Source organism: Phyllobates terribilis, unplaced genomic scaffold, assembly GCF_046119375.1.
Source record: "Phyllobates terribilis strain yellow unplaced genomic scaffold, ASM4611937v1 Scaffold_4__5_contigs__length_816908805, whole genome shotgun sequence".
Lineage (NCBI taxonomy): Eukaryota > Metazoa > Chordata > Amphibia > Anura > Dendrobatidae > Phyllobates > Phyllobates terribilis.
This window is the reverse complement of record NW_027362764.1, coordinates 124866495-124887631: the sequence shown is the minus strand read 5'-3', so window position 1 is coordinate 124887631 and position 21137 is coordinate 124866495. Positions and strand designations below refer to the sequence as shown.

General features: G+C 42.7%; 1 protein-coding gene across 8 annotated transcripts in view; it reads right to left on the bottom strand.

The window, feature by feature from the left end:
• The window catches only part of KMT2C (lysine methyltransferase 2C), a 205969-nt gene that overhangs the window by 93919 nt on the left and 90913 nt on the right, over positions 1-21137 (bottom strand). For all 8 annotated transcript variants that reach the window (XM_073677706.1, XM_073677708.1, XM_073677707.1 and 5 more), the window contains exons 7-13: positions 10843-11005; positions 9854-10025; positions 7078-7192; positions 6393-6565; positions 5541-5689; positions 3925-4035; positions 1118-1806 (exon numbers count right to left, since the gene is read on the bottom strand). In XM_073677706.1, coding sequence (XP_073533807.1) covers positions 1118-1806; positions 3925-4035; positions 5541-5689; positions 6393-6565; positions 7078-7192; positions 9854-10025; positions 10843-11005 — 1572 coding nt within the window. The remainder of the gene's footprint in view (positions 1-1117; positions 1807-3924; positions 4036-5540; positions 5690-6392; positions 6566-7077; positions 7193-9853; positions 10026-10842; positions 11006-21137) is intronic.

Genomic DNA, 21137 nt, shown 5'->3' with positions numbered 1-21137 from the left:
TGGGAAAGACTACGTTATTTAAAAAGGAAAGCACCAGACTTTATAGCTGCACTCTGCACAGCAATTAAAAGCAGTACAATGTATTGGAGGCACTTTAGTGCAAGTTCACACATTGCATATGTTAGCGAATTTTCCAAAAGTTAATACAAAGAGATTAAAAAGAATTCACACAGACATTTTGGGACCCGCATTGATCTTGAAACCAGGGTAGCATGTGGAGCCACCTCTCCTTTTAAAGCAAAAATCCTCATACACCCAGTGTAGAGGCCGTCACATCCAGATGGGGATTTCAACAAATCTCATCTACATGTTGCTGAAAATTTCCACGTGGAAAGTGTCCTGTGGTACAGATTTAAAAATCTGTGGCAAGTCAATTCTTTGTGTAAAATAAAATCACAAAATAGCCACATATAAATAAAAAATGCTGAAGTTCACACTGTATTTGGTGTGGATTTTTCCACAGTGTATAGGCAGCAAGCCTATACACTGGCCACAGTTGCCAGCACGCAATTGTGGCCAATGAAAGAGGAGAGAGAGAAAGGGAGCGCTGGATACGGTCAGCGGCAGCCGGGAATCACGTGATCCGGACTGAGCAAGCAGCGATAGCGCCGCTCACAGACCAATAAAGAAACATAAGGTATTTACAAACATACTCATTTAAAAGGTTTAAAAAGATGGGCGAATTATACATTGTAGTGGACCACCTCTTTAAGGGTTTTACGCTATTAAAAGTCTACATTTTATAAAAGTTCATTACCAACAAGTGAGCATTTCAAATCCAATAAAAAAAAAAAAATCTAGAATTTCAGATTTAGAAAAGTAATTAGAAAAATAGTAATTTAGGACCATAAAAAGCAATAGGTGAGAGTAAGAAAAACAGAAGGGGAAGAAAAAAAAAAAAAAAAAAAGGTTGTCAGCCTTAATTGGTCTACAAGCCACACAAAATATTTGAAGCAACATTTTATCTACAGCTTAACTGCACGAGAAAAGAATAACAGTATGTCGTCAATCGTAACATTTGATTTTTTGTTCATTATGGTACCAAGAGGATAAAAACAGTAATACAATGTACAAACTGACTTATCGTTACTTAACCTAGAATATACAGAACATTTACCTGTCTTGATCTCGGTCTGCCAGGAGAAAACTTCCTTTTGGTGATCGCTGGCTTACCCATGCCAATTTTTGGAGTTACAGATATAAATGTGGTCTGAAAGGCATTTGCTGTGCTATAACTATGTGCCTGGGTTTGACTTTGAAATATCTCATTAGATGATTGAAAGTCAATGGAAACTGCAGGAGAGGATGACACACTGGTCTTACTGGTGTCCACTGAGGTGGCAGGAGACTCCATCCCAGTAGGAGACTTCAGACTTTTGTGCCCTGCCGGGGAGCTCATTTCTGTTGAAGTCTCACTGTTAGGAGTAGTTTCCATGTCATGAAGATCAGACGTTTCAGAAACCAATGGTGCATCCTTTTTTTGTGAAATGTATTCATGACCCCTAGTCAAATCAAAGTGCTCCTCTAACTTCGGATTTCTTGTGAGCGGAAACTTTGATGGTGATCCACAAGAATTCTCCAGGATATGTGGTTCTCTCCGGTCCTCAGAAGGACTTTGCGTTTCTTGGTGTTCATCACGATGGCATAGTGGCTGCTGTGTTGATATCTCTTCACTTGTAGCCTTTCGTACAGTCTCATCTGGTACCATGTGCATGTGGTCTGAATGAGAGGTGTCCATGCGGTCTGCTTCTGCATTGTAAGAGGCATCAGTTTCCAGGTCTGCTTTCTCATTGTGCTCTGGTGTCACTAAAAGGAAAGGGAACGATTTTAACGGGTAACTGTACTTTCAAGTAACTATGTGGTGTGCATGAGGAATAACACTTTTTCTACCCATTTTAGATCCTGCATTTTCATTCATTTTCCTCTATGCAAACTTCGTCTCTTAAACGGTTTATCCAGTTTTGTTTTTTTTTATTCATTCATTCATTCATTCATTCATTCATTCCGGGCCTAAAAACTAACAGGCAGGTAGCTTCTGTCTACCTGCTTGTTGTGCCCAGCGCCAATCTCTGTCGGCACAGAGCGGTCACAGTGTGTTCCTGCCGGCGACTCAGTGGCTTCTACGGACGTTCAGTCGACGGAGAAGTTACTTCACTTCCGCTTTACTTTGTTGAAAAGGTGTGACAACCAACGTCATGATGATTGACAACTAGCTCCCCACAGTTAGGCAGCTGTCAATCAGCATGACGTCGAAACAGCAGCCTGGAAGAGGAAGAGCTGCTCTCTGTTGACGTTGAGCAGATGAATCGCTGGCAGGAGCGGACCGCTCTGTGCCAGGTAGAACAGGCAGGTAGTTAGCAAATACGTGCCTGTTAGTTTTTAGGCCCAAAGTTTTAGAATAAAAAAATGTTGCTCAAATCAGTCTTTCTGAAGACAAGACTGACAGCCGGCGAAGTGAAGGGTCAGGTTACACCTCCTATATGCTATATGGAGCTGGTAAGGGGAAGGAGGAGCAGAGTGAGATGCAGAAAGATTGTGCTGAGCTTTTCTAACAAGCAGTTTACCTCATTCACAGCTACACTGCTCAGTACTGCTGCATGATATCATCCATGCTGCTCCTCTGTGTGCTAACTGGGGAATGAAGAGCAGGAATTATGATGTGATGTGTATGGGAGACATAGTGGATTACCATCTCCTTCCACCAGCTCAGAGTGAATTGCAAATAAAAGGGTTTATCCAGGATTTTTTTTTTTTTTTATAAAACTGAGTCCCGGATAAACCCTTTAATTTGCAATTCACTCTGAGCTGGTGGGAGGAGGTGGTAAGCCACTATGATGTCTCCCATTCACAATGAAAGAGGGATTCCTTCGTTACTTAACCTAGAATATACAGAATATTTACCTGTCTCGATCTCTGTCTACAAGGAGAAAACTTCCTTTTGGTGACAGCTGGCTTAATTTGCAATTCACTCTGAGCTGGTGGGACCCTGACCCTTCACTGTGCTGGCTGTCAGTCTTGTTCTCAGAAGACTCATTTGAGTAGTCTTTTTTCCAGAATGGATGTTAAGTTGAAAAGAATTCTCTGATACGTTATGAAGTTTCTTCTATTAGCTACAGTTCCCATTTAGAAAATCAGCTAATTGCTATGTACTGAATTAGTTATTTTTGATATTGAGCCATATGATAGATAAAATGTCTGATTGATGGGGATCCCACTACTGGCACTTCTAACAATCAAGAGAACAGAGGTCCAATCTGCCGTCCTTCCTCACTATGTCAGAGATGAATGAAGAGGTCACTCCAATTCTATTCAATGTCTACAGGACTGACTATCTACAGACATGAAATGATCAGCAGAAGTGATTAATGACTTTGCTACTACATTCAGTCCAGACGTAGTATCAGGAATCAGGCCCCCCGTCTACTTATCTTTGGGGGTTACAATGATTGTCCTATTAGATCTCACATCCACTATATAGATCATAAAAAAATGTATTTGCCATAAACTTGCTGTTAAAAAGGAATCCATATAAGGGAAAGGCACTACTTGGTGTTCATAGTGTAAACAGTGTGTACGAGCCCCTAATGAGCTGCTGGTCGGCTGCAGGGAGCAATCCGAGTCTAGCACTCTGACTGCAATTTGCGCTTCCATGGATCCACAAGGGGATTAGCCCCAATTGTCATTAAATAAAGCCAATCCACATAAACAAGTAGCATGTTGCAATTAGGACCAGGTTAAAAATAAAAAAAAAAATTTTTTGAACAGAATTTTGATATAATAAATGAATAAACCAAAAATGATGTGTAAATAATAAATGGAAATTGCCTCTTCAGAGAGGAAGAGAACTAGAAATCTAGTGCCACCTATAGGAAGTAGCAATGCTAAAAGTCATAATAAGTCTTAATAATAATAAATGCAGCGCACCTTCATCAAGACACATTACTGCTGCACCTGGAACGTGATCATTGTGAGTAAGTGCTGCTTCTTGAAATGTCATTTTTCCACCTGTATCCACTTCTATCTCATCTGTGCATGCTAAATTAATAAAGGCAAGGTAATTCAATAGTCAGAAAGATCATTAAAAGGTTTTCCATAAACAAAACTAAATACAACCCTGGAGGCCTTGTAGACCCCATACTGCGAGATCAGCAACAACTGCCAGCTCAGACTCCAGGTTTCTATCCACAGTGAGGCCACGTTCACACATTCAGTATTTGGTCAGTATTATGTATCAGTATTTGTAAGCCAAAACCAGGAGTGGAACAACAAGAGGAAAATTAGAATAGAAACACGTCACCACTTCTGTATTTATCACCCACTCCTGATTTTGGCTTACAAATACTGAGGTAAAATACTGACCAAATACTGAATGTGTGAACGTGGCCTAATACTGTTTTTTTCCAGTACTGGTCTCCCTTTACCTTAGAAGGGGCTACCAAAAGGCATTAGGAAATTTTTAAAGGGGGTGTCCAATGAAAACAAGTTATCAACTATACACAGGATAGTCGATAACTTGCCAGTGGGTGTCCGACTACTAGGATCGGCAGATTGAAAATTTTTTGCCTTTACGGGGAAAAAATGGCGTAGCAGGTTGGATGCCTGACCGCTGCTCTGTTCATTCTCTATGGGGTTGCTGAAATAAAATGAGCAGAGTCCTTGGCAGTCTGATGGAGAATGAATGGAGAGGTGGTTGAATGTATGCACTGCAGCTCCACTATACCAAGATAAGAGCTCCCTGTTCTACAGATCTGTGCAGGCCCCAGAAACCGGACCACAATGATCAATAGACTATCGCCTATCCTTTAAATAGGCAATAACTTGTTTACACCAGACAACCCCTTTAAGGCCCCCTGGCCTGACACCTTAATACTCCTTAATACTAAAGTTAATGATTTTAGGCAGCTTGTATAAAATCACTTTATGACGTGCAATTCGAGCAGAGCCCCACCAAGTCCTCCCAGTGACAAGCAGCTGGTACCCCACACCCAAAAGGCAGTTTTTTCCCCCATCAGTGGCAGATGTGGGAGCCGGCAGCTTGTAGCCTGGTTTTATCGAAATTACTAGGAGAAAAGGAGTATGTGAGGAGAGTCAACAATCTAGGTGGAGAAAGACCACCTGCACTGTCCTTCTAAAAATAGTGCGCTCGAGGAAGATGCTCCAGAATAATCAAAGTGGAAACCTCGACACCCCAAAAAGAAAAGGAGACTGTAGGTCGTGCTGCAGTATTATTTATTTGATCCGGCAAGGAGTCAAAACGGTCATGGTCCTTTTCTGTTTTGACACCTTGCCGGATCAAATACATTACACTGCAGCAAGACCTAGGGTTTCATTTTTGTGGTGCTGACATTTCCACTTTGAAACCCAACAGTATAAGCCAACATCTATTCTCCACTTCACTAATCTCCTTTTGGCTGAATGTCCACAAATCCAGTAAAATGTCTTTACAGAAAAGTAGCTGTAGCTGCAGCACTAACATGAAATACCCATATTCCTACATTCCCATTAACTTTAATATGCCATTACCATGAAAGAATACTTACCGGCATCAGCGTCCGCAACCTCCACGACCATACATTCGTCTCCGACTCCATCCTCCATGTCAGATTGCTTACATAATGTGCAGGTGTAATCGTCTTTCCAATGATCATCTAAATAGTCCGCACATTTTTCACAGTCTAGGTGTATCCACCTCAAGAAGAATAATATAAATAATAATATAAATGCCAAACTACAGTGTGCTACCACTATTCACAAGCAGCAAATACAGTGATGCATGCAATCCTTAACATTAATGATCTCGCAGTCTACAATAAAAAGGGTTAAAGGGGACCTGCTACCACAATTTAGGTACCTAAATCTGGGGGAATGCTCCAATACAGCTCTGAACATGCCTCTGTATAAAACTTTCAGCATTAGTATGATGTAAAAAGATCATTAGGAAGTCCCAGGCCTCATTCAGTCATGTTTTTCACAGATAGGACAGGTACCTGATATGGTCTATGGGGCTGTGATTCTTTGTGGATCAAGAATATAAAATAAAATAGGAAAAAAAAATAAGGAGACATGACCGTTTTTGATCCAAGTAACGCCTCAAACTCGCCAATGCAACTGAATGAGTGAAAAAAAAAATAATAAAACGCACGGACGTCATAGGTTCAGTCCGTGATTTACTGTTCAATGGGAAGAGACTTGGAATAATTTTTTTTTTTTTTTTTTTGCATAAAAAGAACAAATGTCACAATAGGATCCAGCAAACTGATAACAAAAGGTCATCTGCAAAAAAACAGACATCTGGATGAGGCCGACCATGTAGAGGAAGCGTCAGGACTGAGGGGAGCTGGAGGATAATAATGTGGTCAGGTCTTTTTTAACAGCAGCTCCTTATATATTACCTTTTGCACATCTGACAATGCAAAAGATCTTTGTGCACGTCTGCCTGAAGTGGATGATCACAAATGGGGCATGGCAAGCTGGTCTGCTGCTGGAAACAGTTGTCACAAATCAAGCAGTTCAGATACCACTGAGGACTGGTCCGAGCCCCACATTCTGCACATATACGGCAGTTCTGTTTTAAGAAAAAGGAAAAAATAAATTAATAGTCTATAAAAAACATCAAAAGGTTATTTTAAAATGGAAATAAACCAAAAAAGGGCCATCAAGTCCCTTCTGGGCAAGATACAAGAATGATGTGAAAGCCTAACTCATCTCAGATGTGTGATATCTACTGTAGTACATTTACCAGGCAACAGTAACGCGAATCTGTGCTGCGAGTACCCCTAATATACCAATTATAGCATATGCCTGTCTGACTGACCACGGGGCACTAAGCGGGCACAGCCGCAGCTCCTCCAGCCCGCAGGTGCCATGACTGCACTCACATGATGGCGCCCTGGAATCTGCGCAGTAGGTACAATAGCGCTTCCTAAATCACATTAATATGAGCAGAATATATTTGGTAAAATACAGATAGCGTATGTACATAAACAGATAATCAAAGCAAGAGGAAAGACTCGACCATAGCCCTTCAACAGACTCAGCAGCCATTATAAATCGCCCATATGTACAGAGCAGACTCACTTTACACTTCCAGCCATTTGTCGGTACAGAGTCCATAACCGGCTGTAGACAAAATGTATGGTAACCTTTGTCACATGTATCGCAGACAAGCATCTTGGTGTCATCTCCAGATTGTCTGTAGAAGAATCCAAGGAAGAAAACATAGTAAGGCAATATATAAAAAAAAATGTGGCAAAGAAGGAAAAAAAAAAAAAGAAATAAACAAATAAATGCTACCACTAAAATATGAAGTTTCTGGGTATATTGCTTTACAACAAAAATATCTTGTTTCCGCATCAGCCATTTATGTACTTAAACACATACCTGACCTGCTGGTGAATGTGCTCGTGGCATAAATGGGTTGTCCAGGACAATTCTATTTTTTATTTTTACTATGGGTTAAAAACTTACAGGCAGCTACCTGCCGGCCGTACCCGGCTCAGAGCCAGCTCTTCTACAGCGCTCATCTGCTGATTGACAGCAGACATCCCTCAATCAGCATGACCTCGGCAGTCACGCCCTGTCGAGAGAGCAGAGGAGATGCCGCTGTTCTGTCGACGCGATGTCAGCGCAGGCCGCTGAATTGCTGGCAGCAGCGGTCTATGACGGCTCTGTGCCGGTGGAGATCGGTGCTGGGCACAATAGGCAAGTAGGTGGCTACTACCTGCCTGTTACCTTCTTAGGCCCATACTAAAAAAATAAATTATATAGTGCTGGATAACCCCTTTAAGAAGACCCAAGGATCTCCCTGCTGTAGTTTAGGGCCCTTGTACGTTAGTGCTTAAAGTAGTATATGGTAGGCAGGGGTACAAAAAGTACAATTTTAGGGCCCTGGACCTACACAAGTAATGCTTTGGTTTTAAGCAATTTTTATTTAAGATGTAAATTGTTAGAGGAAGGTGAAGATCACTGCAATCAGGATTTCTGAAGTATTAAAAGGGGTTGTCCACTACTTAGACAAGGCCTTCTCAATCACTATAGTTCCCTCATGCAAAATAATAAAAGCTATATTCAACTCCGTTTCGAGCACTGTTCCAGTGATGCCAGCGCCTGGTCTGCCGGGGCTCACCTGACTTTCTCTGGGAGAGCAGGTGCAGACATCGCCCTAACCTGAGGAGGGTATAGCAGTTAGTTATTTTTCATGGGGGAAATATGGTGATAGAGAAGGGGTTGTCCAAGTAGTAAAAAAACATTTAACACTTCACAAAGAATAATAATGCCTTAAAAGGATCTTATTTAACCCCTTCGTGACAGGGTGATTTTTTTTTATTTATTTATTTTTTACACTCTAGGTTTATCCTCCTCTTCTTAAGAGCCATAACTTTATTTTTCCATCGACATAACTGTATGACGGCTTGCGAGACCAATTGTAGTTTTAAGTTACACCATTCGTTTTACAATATGATGTGCTGAAAAATGGGAAAAGGCATTATAAATGGTGAAGACCGAGGGGGGCGAAAAAAACAACTCACATAATTCTACCTTTGTTTTTTGGCTTTTAATGCATCTTAAAAATATTCTTTCAAAATAATTCTTCATGTCAGTAAGATTGCGGGGATACTGAACATTTAGGCCTCAATTCATCAAGACCAATGTTTTTCACACGGATCTTGATGAGGGGATAGGGTGGAGTGCAAGGCCTGAAGTGGTGTGCACCTTGCCACAAATCTTACCAGTGTCAGGGACTCGTTGGGGCCCCAAGACTCAATGAAGCGATGCACCCGTGGCGGCAGCAGTGATGCACCCGTGGCGGCAGCAGTGATGCACCCGTGGCGGCAGCAGTGATGCACCCGTGGCGGCAGCAGTGATGCACCCGTGGCGGCAGCAGTGATGCACCCGTGGCGGCAGCAGTGATGCACCCGTGGCGGCAGCAGTGATGCACCCGTGGCGGCAGCAGTGATGCACCCGTGGCGGCAACAGTGATGCACCCGTGGCGGCAGCAGTGATGCACCCGTGGCGGCAACAGTGATGCACCCGTGGCGGCAGCAGTGATGCACCCGTGGCGGCAGCAGTGATGCACCCGTGGCGGCAGCAGTGATGCACCCGTGGCGGCAGCAGTGATGCACAGTTTGCCACTGCAGCTCCTTGATTGGCCGCTGCTTTTATGCACAGGGGGACAGAAAACTAGAGCAGTGTGCCACTTACTAGGCTCCTGTCATGTAGTCCTCAGTATTCAATAACTCTGTCACTGCCCTCCGCCATGGATTGGCAGCTTTTTGTAGGCAGGAAGCTGTTAATGGTTCAGAGTTAAGAAGAGCTCATCAATGAGAGAACTAGAAGAACTGAAGAAGGCACAGCAGGTTTTCATGAAAACTACAGCAAGGAGCCCAGTCAATGTCATGAAGCGGTCCATATTTTATGTTCTCAAATTGGGAAGTATAAGGCTATGTGCACACAGTGCGTTTATCATGCAGAATTGGCCCCCAAAACGCATGTTAATTCTTATGGCAGCATTGCCTATGAGAATTTTGAAGATCTGTGAACATGATCAGGAATTTTCCTGACAGGATTTTAAGTGCGTTTAAATCTGCAGCATGTCAATTCTTTGTATGTTTTTGCCTGCATTTTTTCCTATGTAATGCATTGGCAAAAAAAGCATGGTAAAAACGCACACAAAAAAACCCAAAACAAAATTCCACAGTGTTTTTTGCTTCCAAGAGGTGCGGAAACGCTGCATAAATTTCTGCAGAAAATACTGATCATGCACACATACCCTAAACCTAGTGACAGGTTCCCTTACTAAAGAGCAGTTTCCCACAAACTATATGCCATCTTACTGGACTATTCGGCAACTTACTTGCAATTTTGACAGACTTTACAATCTGGGCACTGCCAACCAGCACGCTTCAAAGGGGTCACTTCTATGTCCAGACACATGCCATGGCAATGCTGACCACAAGTTGTGCAAAAAAGCTGGTCCAACAGGTCTCCGGAGCGGTCACACAGGGCACAGTTAGCATAATCCGTATCTAAAAGAATAAAAAAAATATATGACTGAAAATGTACTTACATAACACGAGAAAGAAAAAAAAAAGGGGGGGGGGTATAAGCAATTCTATAACACTTGGTAAGGCTGGATTATGTTCTAGTTTCTCAACCTCCCTCAATTTTAAAGCACATTTGCAATCACTGTTATAGGGTGCCAACGAAAAGAAAATTGAACAGACAATGGTTATGGCGCAGTATTTGAAAAAAAATCATGCTGTTGTGTTGTGGATCAGAAAATAAAGCAGTTGTCCAGTATTTGGATATTGATGGCCTAGCCTGAATGGATAGAGTATCTATATCAGATCAGTGGGTATCAGACACCCACACACCCACCGAACAGCCTCCGCTGCAATTGGATATACAGAGTACAGTGTCAGGACCCCACAGCTCCGTGCACAGCAGTGACCGCTCTCAGGTACTGCAGCTCAGCGCCAAGTCACTGCAATAAGTGATAACCTGCAGCACCAAAACACAGCAGCTACACTGTATGGACAAGTGGCGTCCTGGCTCTGTACATCCATCCGCCATGGGAGCTGCAAAGGTGCAAGGATCTGATACCAATGACCGACCCCAAGGACAGGCCATTAATATCTTGGTACATGACACTTTCTTTAAAGTGGCTGCCTAGACTTAGAAGATAAGTTCATCCAAGTGATTGGTACTACAAAGACTGTTGTATGGGGGATTCCATTTCTAATGGTCTTTTATGAGACTGCCTGGCATCATGGAGGACAGGAGCTTGAATCTGATTCGCCAACATGTACATAACACCTACAAAGAGGGAAAAGTCTAACTTACAACGTTCAAGAGCCTGATCGATGTGCTCGGGGCAAAGCAGAGAAAAGCAGGCGAGATCCTGAAAGGCGCCAGATCCAGCAGCGCAGGGGAAATGATAGATCTGTGAACAGGTCTCTTCACAGCATTTGATAGTAGCTCCAAGGTGCTTACAGTATGCACATCGCTGAAAGAAAGAAAATATACTGGTAAAATGTACACTAGGCAGGAGACAATACAATTCAGGACATGAGCGACTTCTACAAAGAACGTTTGCTTTTTGCTGAGGTTTATAGTAGCAATCCAGTTTGGGTTTTCTGTATTAGTATTGAAGGAGTCGCTCTATCATTACCTGTCACTTCTGCAGGACAAGTTCATAAACTATTCTGTTTATAGCCAAGACGTTTCCTTACACAGCATGGTGCCACCTGGTGGTGAAAGTGTACAGTCGTGGCCAAAAGTTAGGATACTGACCCAATTTTTGTTTTTTTTAGAAAGTTTTCTGCTTCGGTCTTTAGATCTTTTAGTTGGATGTTTCTACAGTTACTGAAGCACAATTTAGCATTTCATAAGTTTTTAACTTATTAACAATTGCATGAAATTTCTGCAAAGACTCAATAATTACAGGTCTGAATTTTTCATGGCTTCTGCCCTTCATCCTGACAGCTGGATGTCAGCTTTACGCCAAATCCTGACTGATGACAACCCACTCTTGTCTAGTCAGTGCTTGGAGTTTATTATTATAATTTTGTTTGTCCACCCTCTTTGTGAGGATTAACCACAGGTTCTCAATAGGTTTGAGATCCAGGTAGTTTCCTGGCCAAGGACCCAAAATGTCAATGTTTTGTTATCTGCGCCACTTAGTTATAACTTTTGCCAGGTGGATGCTGAAAAAAATCATATGTTCATCACTACATTGCTCCTGGATGGTTGGGAGAAGTGGCCATTCTTTATTCATGGCAAAATTGTGAGCGAGTCACCGACATATATGAAAAGCCCCCCGACGTGGGGTCTTAGGATGAATTGATGTTTGCATGTTACATGACTCATGGTAGCGTTCACCTTTTCTTCTCCGGACAATCACTTCATCAGAAAAAATAACTGCAGGACCTACAGGGATTGGACTGCAGCGGACTGGGGTAAAAGTATTTCCGCTGATGAAGCCCCCTTCAGACTGTTTGAGACATCTGGAAGAATGATTGTACAGAAGAAAAGGTAAGGGCTACCAGGAGTCTTGTAATTGTAGTCATTTGGTGAACATTAAAGAGTTAGTCCAGTTCCACTCACACTCGCATCGCGTAGTGATCGGGTGGTTGAAGTTGTGTCTTCAGATTTCTCCTGGGACCCACGGATGATCAGTAGTGATTAGGCATCTGTCCCATTCATTACTATAGGACTGGAGCAAGATATCAGCTGATTGCGCAGGCATCCCAGCTGGGCATCAGTAGCCAACGCCACCTTCCCCTCTCGATGCAAAAGTGAGTGGGGTGGGACTGACCTTTTAATAATAAGGAGAAGATAGCAGGAGGGGGGGTGGGTGGATCTACTTTTTCTATTCTTTTGATTATGTAATATAACTGCAATGATCCTTCCAAATGGCAGTCAGGGGGGCACTTTGACAGATAACTAATTCAATGCCCAAAATAAAAATACCCTGCTCAAAAAATAAAGGGAACACTCAAATAACACATCCTAGATCTGAATGAAATCTTCTCATTGAATACTTTGTTCTGTACAAAGTTGAATGTGCTGACAACAAAATCACACAAAAATCAGCAATGGAAATCAAATTTATTAACCAATGGAGGCCTGGATTTGGAGTCACCCCCAAAATTAAAGTGGAAAAACACACTACAGGCTGATCCTACTTTGATGTAATGTCCTTAAAACAAGTCAAAATGAGACTCAGTATTGTGTGTGGCCTCCACGTGCCTGTGTGACCTCCCTACAACGCCTGGGCATGCTCCTGATGAGGTTGCGGATGGTCTCCTGCGGGATCACCTCCCATACCTGGACTAAAGCATCCACCAACTCCTGGACAGTCTGTGGTGCAACGTGACATTGGTGGATGGAGCGAGACACGATGTCCCAGATGTGCTCAATCGGATTCAGGTCTGGGGAACGGGCGGGCCAGTCCATAGCTTCAATGCCTTCATCTTGCAGGAACTGCTGACACACTCCAGCCACATGAGGTCTGGCATTGTCCTGCATTAGGAGGAACCCAGGGCCAACCGCACCAGCATATGGTCTCACAAGGGGTCTGAGGATCTCATCTCGGTACCTAATGGCAGTAAGGCTACCTCTGGCGAGCACATGGAGGGCTGTGCGGCCCTCCAAAGAAATACCACCCCACACCATTACTGATCCACTGCCAAACCGGTCATGCTGAAAGATGTTGCAGGCGGCAGATAGCTCTCCATGGCATCTCCAGACTGTCACATTTGCTCAGTGTGAACCTGCTTTCATCTGTGAAGAGCACAGAGCGCCAGTGGCGACTTTGCCAATCCTGGTGTTCTGTGGCAAATGCCAAGCGTCCTGCACGGTGTTGGGCTGTGAGCACAACCCCCATCTGTGGACGTCGGGCCCTCACACCACCCTCATGGAGTCGGTTTCTAACCGTTTGTGCAGACACATACACATTTGTGGCCGGCTGGAGGTCATTTTGCAGGGCTCTGGCATTGCTCCTCCTGTTCCTCCTTTCACAAAGGCGGAGGTAGTGGTCCTGCTGCTGGGTTGTTGCCCTCCTACGGCCCCCTCCAGGTCTCCTGGCCTGTCTCCTGGTAGCACCTCCAGCCTCTGGACACTACGCTGACAGATACAGCAAACGTTCTTGCCACAGCTCGCATTGATGTGCCATCCTGGATGAGCTGCACTACCTGAACAACTTCTGTGGGTTGAAGAGTCTGTCTCATGCTACCATGAGTGTGAAAACAACCAACATTCAAAAGTGACCAAAACATCAGCCAGAAAGCATTGGTACTGAGATGTGGTCTGTGGTCCCCACCTGCAGAACCACTCCTTTATTGATGGTGTCTTGATAATTGCCAATAATTTCCATCTATTGTCTATTCCATTTGCACAACAGCGTGTGAAATTGATTGTCAATCAGTATTGCTTCCTAAGTGGACAGTTTGATTTCACAGAAGTTTGATTTACTTGGAGTTATATTCTGTTGTTTAAGTGTTCCCTTTATTTTTTTTGAGCAGTGTATATATACAGTCACATGACCCTGTTCTATAGGCAAGTGCTCAATCTATAATGTTTGGAAAAAAACTTGATATCTTGGTTAAGACAAAGTTTACAATCGGTCGAGGTCTGTGTACCAAGATCCCAACCAACAACTTAGACAGGAGGAGAGAAGCAAGCAGCTGAGCACTATCCTCTGAGACAGAAGAAGTTCTGAACGAAAAGTCAGATGTTTTGCACTGCGCAGGCGAACCTGCACCAAATACACTGCGTGAATTACTAGCAGAGGATTGCTTATTGTTGCCATAAGTAAATGTATACAAAGTTTTGCTGCATTAATAATGTAACTGAGTGACAACATTATCATCACTGAAGCTTTAGAGTCATCAATGCACCTAAATTACCAAAAAAATAAAAATAAAAAAAATCCACAACTTTACAGCTCGAAAGCTCCAGCGCTGGCGCGGCTTCACCTGCCAAATCCTTGTCAGGCCTTTTATGACGCATGAGTCATGTATCTACCAGGAGTCATAACTGTTAAGTTAATTAGATCCCTCAGATTAATATGCTTCGTTCAGATCAGCATTGATTTTTCTAACCATTTAACAATGTCCCAAAACAGATGTGCAGCCCAGCAAACTCACTGCGCCTTCATGTTTACAAAGTGTGATGACATTTTTACAATTATGCATAATCTGCTCAGCCCGTATTAAGGAGACAGAATAATTCTTTGCCATCTGCTTTTTAATTTCACATTCGCTTCCTCTGCACGTTAAGCTAATAAGTGGTTTTTTTTTTTGTTTTGTTTTTTAACAAAGTATTAATTCTACTTCTAGAAAGACTTTTCCCAAAGGCGTCACTGCTTCTCTACTGGATCCATTTTACAAGAGATCTTATTGTCATTAATATGAACAGATACCGGCAACTACCAAATTTGAGAAATTGGTCTTTCCGATCTTCCTACTACATCTCAGGCCTGATTTATACACCTCTCACACATGGAAAAAAAAATTTATTACATCCAACTTTCAGCCATTTTGGTCCGTGGCCTCCATTTTTGTCATAGCCAAATAAAAATAAAGATGAAAAAAAAAAAATACAATTTTCAAAGCTTCAACTACTCCTTAAATAGTGAAAAAAAACAAACAAAAAAAAAACAGACAGGACATGGATGTGCTATGGTTTTTCTTTCAGAGACGCATTGATTTACATTGGAGTTTGAGACCTGTAAAATTAGATTTAAAACGGAGATGTCAATTTTTTTATTTTTGGAGAAACTTCGTTCACAAAAACAAAAAAAAGCAGACATGTTAACAGTCCCATAACTGAAACACACCCAATGTGAAAAATTTACATCTGGATGAGGCCTAAAGCCCCCCCACCATACACAATACATAGCTTCAAGCCAAAAGATTGGGTAAGCAGTCATTTTGCCAGCAGCTCTCTCCCCACCCCTCCTGTGATCTCTATGACCGAGCCGCTGCCTGACATCTGTTTTGAGACGGTACAAATATTTTGAAGATTTTTACAAACTGATAAAATATAGCAAGCAACCCATTTCCCATCCAGCTCTTTTTAATGAACATGTCCACAACAGCTATATTCATATATATGAAATGAACATTTAAAATAAATAAAATAAATCTGATCTGAAGTAGCTTGGGAGATTTTGCAATCTAGAACCAGGTGAAGAGTCTCGTTTCGCTGCTATATTTCCAGTCTTCTGAGGCTTTATAAAAGTAACACATACAATATACATCAGCAGACACCGCTCTCTTGACTTCCTCCAAAAAGGCCCCCACACATATTAGGCAAGTCATCCAACCATTAATGTCTATGGAGACCTCTCGACTGTCCCAACATATTGTGGTGGACATCAGGATTGGGAAGTGGGAATTCAGTCGCCAGATCCTTTTGTTCGGTGGGGGAGTTAAAGAGGTTGTCCACAACTCTTCCATCCTTAGGATAGGCCATCAATGTTTGATCTGCAGGGGTCTGACACCCGGCACCACCCCCGCCGATCAGCTATTGGTGCCCACTGGCCGGAAGTACTTGCTTGCGGAGCAGGCAGTCTACTTGTAGCGGCCATGGCAGGGTACTGCACATCTGCCTCATATTGATTTGAATGGGAGGTGGATGAGCAACAACCTGCCATGGCCACTACAAATGATGGACAGCTCCGCAAGTACTTCCTGCCGCCATCAAGAACAGCTGATCGGCGGAGGTGCCAGGTTTCAGAACCCGGCCGATCAGACACTGATGACCTATCCTAAGAATAGGTCATCAATGCTGAAGTAGTAGACAACCTCTAAGTCGCTGCAAAATTATTCTGGCAGCAGCTTTCTCAAAGAAGACAGGAGCTCTCGGCCAACAGATCTTGTGTATCAGGGATTTGGGAAAGAAAGCAGTCAATTGAACGATCCGCTAACAGCTGTATAATGGGTATGGCCTGCTTATAACAATGTGCGCATGTTTATTTCTAGAATTGGATGGTCCACTAATGACATTGCAGAGCAGTTCACTCCTGAGGAATGATGCATGGTGGATTTTTGTTGCTTGATGCTTCTCTCTCGACAGCAAACATTAGCCAAGATGCACAGTCCGTATCGAAGACAGTATCAGGACTGCGGGGACTGGTGAGCCACAAATGTATGGGTGACGTCAGGTACCATTGCTGCTTTACAGACACTGGAGGAGATTTATTAAGCACAAGAATTCTACCTTACTTTGTGCAAAAACAGGTCTTACATGTACTTGCACCATATTATGTGTTTTAGATACTTTTTTTGCACTAGCTAGACAAGGAGGTGTGGCTTAAAATAAGTGGTGTGGTCTGTAGTAAAAGGGGGCATCGCTAGAGGTGGGAGACCGTGCTGGAGCTAAATAAGCCAACTAATAAGTGGTGTTAACTAAGGCAGCACTGCACTTTCTAGCCTTAATCTACATTTACACTGTCAATTTTTAAAACCGTTTTAGTAAATTTCCCCAACTACTCCAATTCATCTCAAATGCGTTCAGTGGAGTCCAGGTCATTAGTCTACACAGATAGGTAGAGCTCTTTACTTTGTAATAGTCAAATAGTCTTTTTGCAAGGAGGCAATGTCATACTAAAATAGGCCATTTTCTAACTCAACTTATTAATACAAAGCTGCTAGTCAGAGGTGGGGCGGGTTACACTGAGCTCATGAATATGGAGGACTACTTGGCAGCAGGGTTACTAGTCCTCCAGTAATAATCTCCTGCTGATAAAACAATGATTATATCAAAACTACACTAAGCAACCCAGTAAGTGATACATCGCTGAAATCCGGGTCTCAGCCCCTAGATCATGCTGAGGGCTGAATTAATAGCAAAAATCTGATGACAAATTTCCTTTAAAACTATCGATTGGCTGCAGCGTTTAGGTCATTGATAAATGGGATGTCACCACTGCAGGAGTGATGGAGTATTCAAGGAGTAAATAATGCTCGTTATCTTGTTTTATAGTATTCCTTATTCTTAAAATATTTCTGATACCTTTTGAAAACTGTTGAAGCAAGTAAAAAAAAAAAAGAAAAAGAAAAAAAAGTGAAGATGACAACCCCCCCCCCCCAAAAAAAAATAAAAAATCATGCTTGCCAATTAACAATGTAAGCTAAGCAGACAAAAGTGATATGGAATAACTTACCCTGCTGACATTTCACAGTCCAGCTAAATGAAGTGAGACTCTGAAAGCCTCTAATAGACATAACTGTGAAGAATATGACCAGGCTGCTCATCTTCCTGTGTTACCTACATCTCCCCTCTTTTAACCTTTATGTCTTGCACATGAATGAACATTGCGGCTGCTGTGACCTTTACACAGGGACCGATCCATCACACAGCGCCGCGTGATGCAGCAAACAAATGGTGGCACAATAATCTGTAACGAGCGCTGCTTTTTGCCCTGTCTGCTGCTCATGGGCTCCCTCTGAGTCATTTGCGATTTCAATAAAATAAAAAAATAAAATAATATGATCGCATAGCTCTAAAGACAAAGTACAACTGCGCTCACTTTACATTGAGCCCAATTAAATAGGACTGGGCTAAATATTTAGGCAGGTGTGGAAAAAATGCTACAAAGTTTCATAAATCGAAGTGTTAATAATCAAAGATGTTTCGTGGCACTCCAGTGAGGGTGCGTGGATAGTATTCCACTCCAAAATAATAAAAAGAACCACCCGTTCGCTGCAGGAGTCATTCTCCCCGTCATGAGCGGCCGCATGGATTACAGCGGGAGACACTTAGGACAGGTGAGTATAAGGATTTTTTATTTTCTTATTTTTACAGTTTGACACTGCAGGAGTAGACTACTACTCTCAACATTGTCACCTGCTGGTGCTGATCGCAGCGACAGCAGGGAACAATGATGAGGGCAGTGTTCAGCATCCAGTGCTTGGGAACAGCACTAATTGTACCACTGATTCCCAATTGCCGGTACGTGTCACACGGATGAAACACGGATGTCATACGTGTGGGACGTTTTTTGCGGCCCGTGCAGCAGGTAAAAAACGGACATGTCAACGTGTTTTGCCCACGGACAAATGGTCCGTGGAAACACGCTGACATGTGCACGGGTCTACGTGTGTCAGTGTCTCCAGTACATGTGGAAACTGTCACCACACCTACCGGACACAGACGTGTGAAAGAGCCTAAGACACAAGGTAGTTATACTGCAACAGCAAGGTCTCTCCCAGGCAAAGATTTCAAAGCAGACTGGAGCTTCAAGATGTGCTGTTCAAGCTCTTTTGAGGACGCACCAAGAAATGGGCAACAATGAGGACCGTAGACACAGTGGTCAGCCAAAGATACTTACTACAGCACATGAAAGACTCTTCATGCTTACTTCCCTTTGAATTTGGGGGATGTGCAGCAGTGGCATCAGCTTAGAACAGGCAACTAGAGAGACCCAGCTCCACCCATCTACTCTTCGGAAAAGTCTGGCCAGAAATGTTATTCATGGAAGAATTGAGCCCAAAAAGCCATGCCTTCATCATGGAAACAAGGCCAAGTGACTCAACTATGCAAGAAAACATAGAAACTAGGGCGCAGAAAAATGGCAGCAGTTGCTCTGGACTGGCGAATCAAAACGTGAAATATTTGGCTGTAACAGACGGACCTTTATCCACCAAATGGCTGGAGAGCGGTACAATAATGAGAGTTTGCAGGAACAGTGAAGCTTAGTGGAGGGGCCTTGCAAGTTTTGAACTGCATTTCAGCAGGTGGAGTTTGGGATTTATATAGGATTAAAGGCGTCCTCAAAGCAGAGAAATACAGGCAGATACTTATCCATCATACATCACTATTAGGGAGCTGTCCTATCGGCTGCAAATTTATTCTGCAGCAGAACAATGACCCCAACAACATCATTAAGAATTATCTTCAGTGTAAAGAATAAAAAGAAGTCCTGGAAGTGATATGGCCTCCACAGACCCCTGATCTCAAAATCGAGCCTGTCTGGGATTACATGGAGAGATAGAAGGATTTGCATAAGTGGCATCCACAGAAGATCTGTGGTTAGTTCACTAAGATGTTTGGAACATCCTTCCTGCAGAGTTCCTTCAAAACTGTATGCAAGTGTACCTAGAAGAAGTGATATTACCTAAGCTGTAGTGAAAAATTTAATATCGCTACACATTTGCTAGACATGAATGAGTGGCCATGACTCTACATCCGTAATATTCTCTGCAGTGATTCCTTTACAGAACAGATTTGGCACATGATTCTAAAAACTTCTTTAAAATTGTGCACATTAAAAAGCACTGCCATCATAGTTTTTATCCTTTTAACATATTGGAGTTATCATATTAAATGGTACTGTTCTTAAAATTGCTCATTTTGCCTTTCTACTCAGCTAATTATTCTGTTTTTCATTAGGTCTATGACATCACATAATTAAAAACTGACTAGCTGAATCCTTCTAAGATCTATGTAGCAGCAGGAGGTCAATGTTCCTTGTATGACTCATAAGTCACTGCAAAAGTCCCTGGCAGGGGGAGGAGGGAGCAGCTGGGTCAGGAGTTGGAGAGGAATGATAAATTCCTGCTTCCTGTTTCTACATAGAGCAGAGAAAAGAAGAATTTACTGGGTAGAAAGGCAAAATGAGCAATTGTAAGTACACAGTGCTGTACAATATGATGCTTGCAATATATTTAGAGGATAAAAATGTTGATGGGAGGAGTGCTTCTTTAACTTTTATCGTTATTCCCATCAGTGTGAATCTGACAGCTAGAATATGCTATAATTTCAGCTTAAAACAGCTGTTTTCTTACTGCCTGTAAACTGCTCATCGGTTCCCCTACCTGTTCTAGTCACAATAAGCGGCTGTCTTGGCAAATCAAGGAACTTAATGATTTGGGAAGCAGGCATATTTTCTAGAGAGTTCTGGGTATTGTTAAAATCTGCTTGCAGATGTGTTTTTCTACAGCAGCTGGCAACACTTTAGAAGCTTGCCATAAGTTAGGAATCACATCAAGACGGCCATATACAGCCAGCACAACTATGCAACGCTTAATGTAATAGTCTGCAGAGTGCATCTACCTGAAGCGGCATCACTAGACTAGTTATAACCGGGGTGGACTAATGAACTTGGAGATGTGAAGTTAGGCAGGACAAGAAAAAGAAGAGTAATCTCAAGAATTGGCCACAAGTAGTAGCTCTCAGCCATACAATCTACTCATACAGAGTCTACAGAGAAGATGAAATGTGACAAGTGTTCCTCTAATTCAGCGGTGTGATAAATAGTAATGTGTGAAGGGAGAGGATGCTGCTCTCTATACTTGTTCTCTTGTCCTTGCCCAACCATAGTTTGGGATAATAAGTAGGACAATTAAAGGAGGTTGTCCACTACTTTTACATTGATGACATATTCAAGATAGGTCATCATTATCAGATGGGTGGGTGTCAGACACGTGTACTCCTATCAGTTGCTATCCTCTCCAGTGTTCGCAGGATATAAACAGTGTACAGAGCGGTACTCCGCTGAACAGGGACGGGAAGATCGGCAGCTCCTTTTGCAGAGAATAGAAGTTGATCTGCAGGACGTGGCAGCAGCCACTACACAGTCTATGGAGCTGTGCTTTTCAGCCCCGTTCAATGTTTATATCCAGTTACCA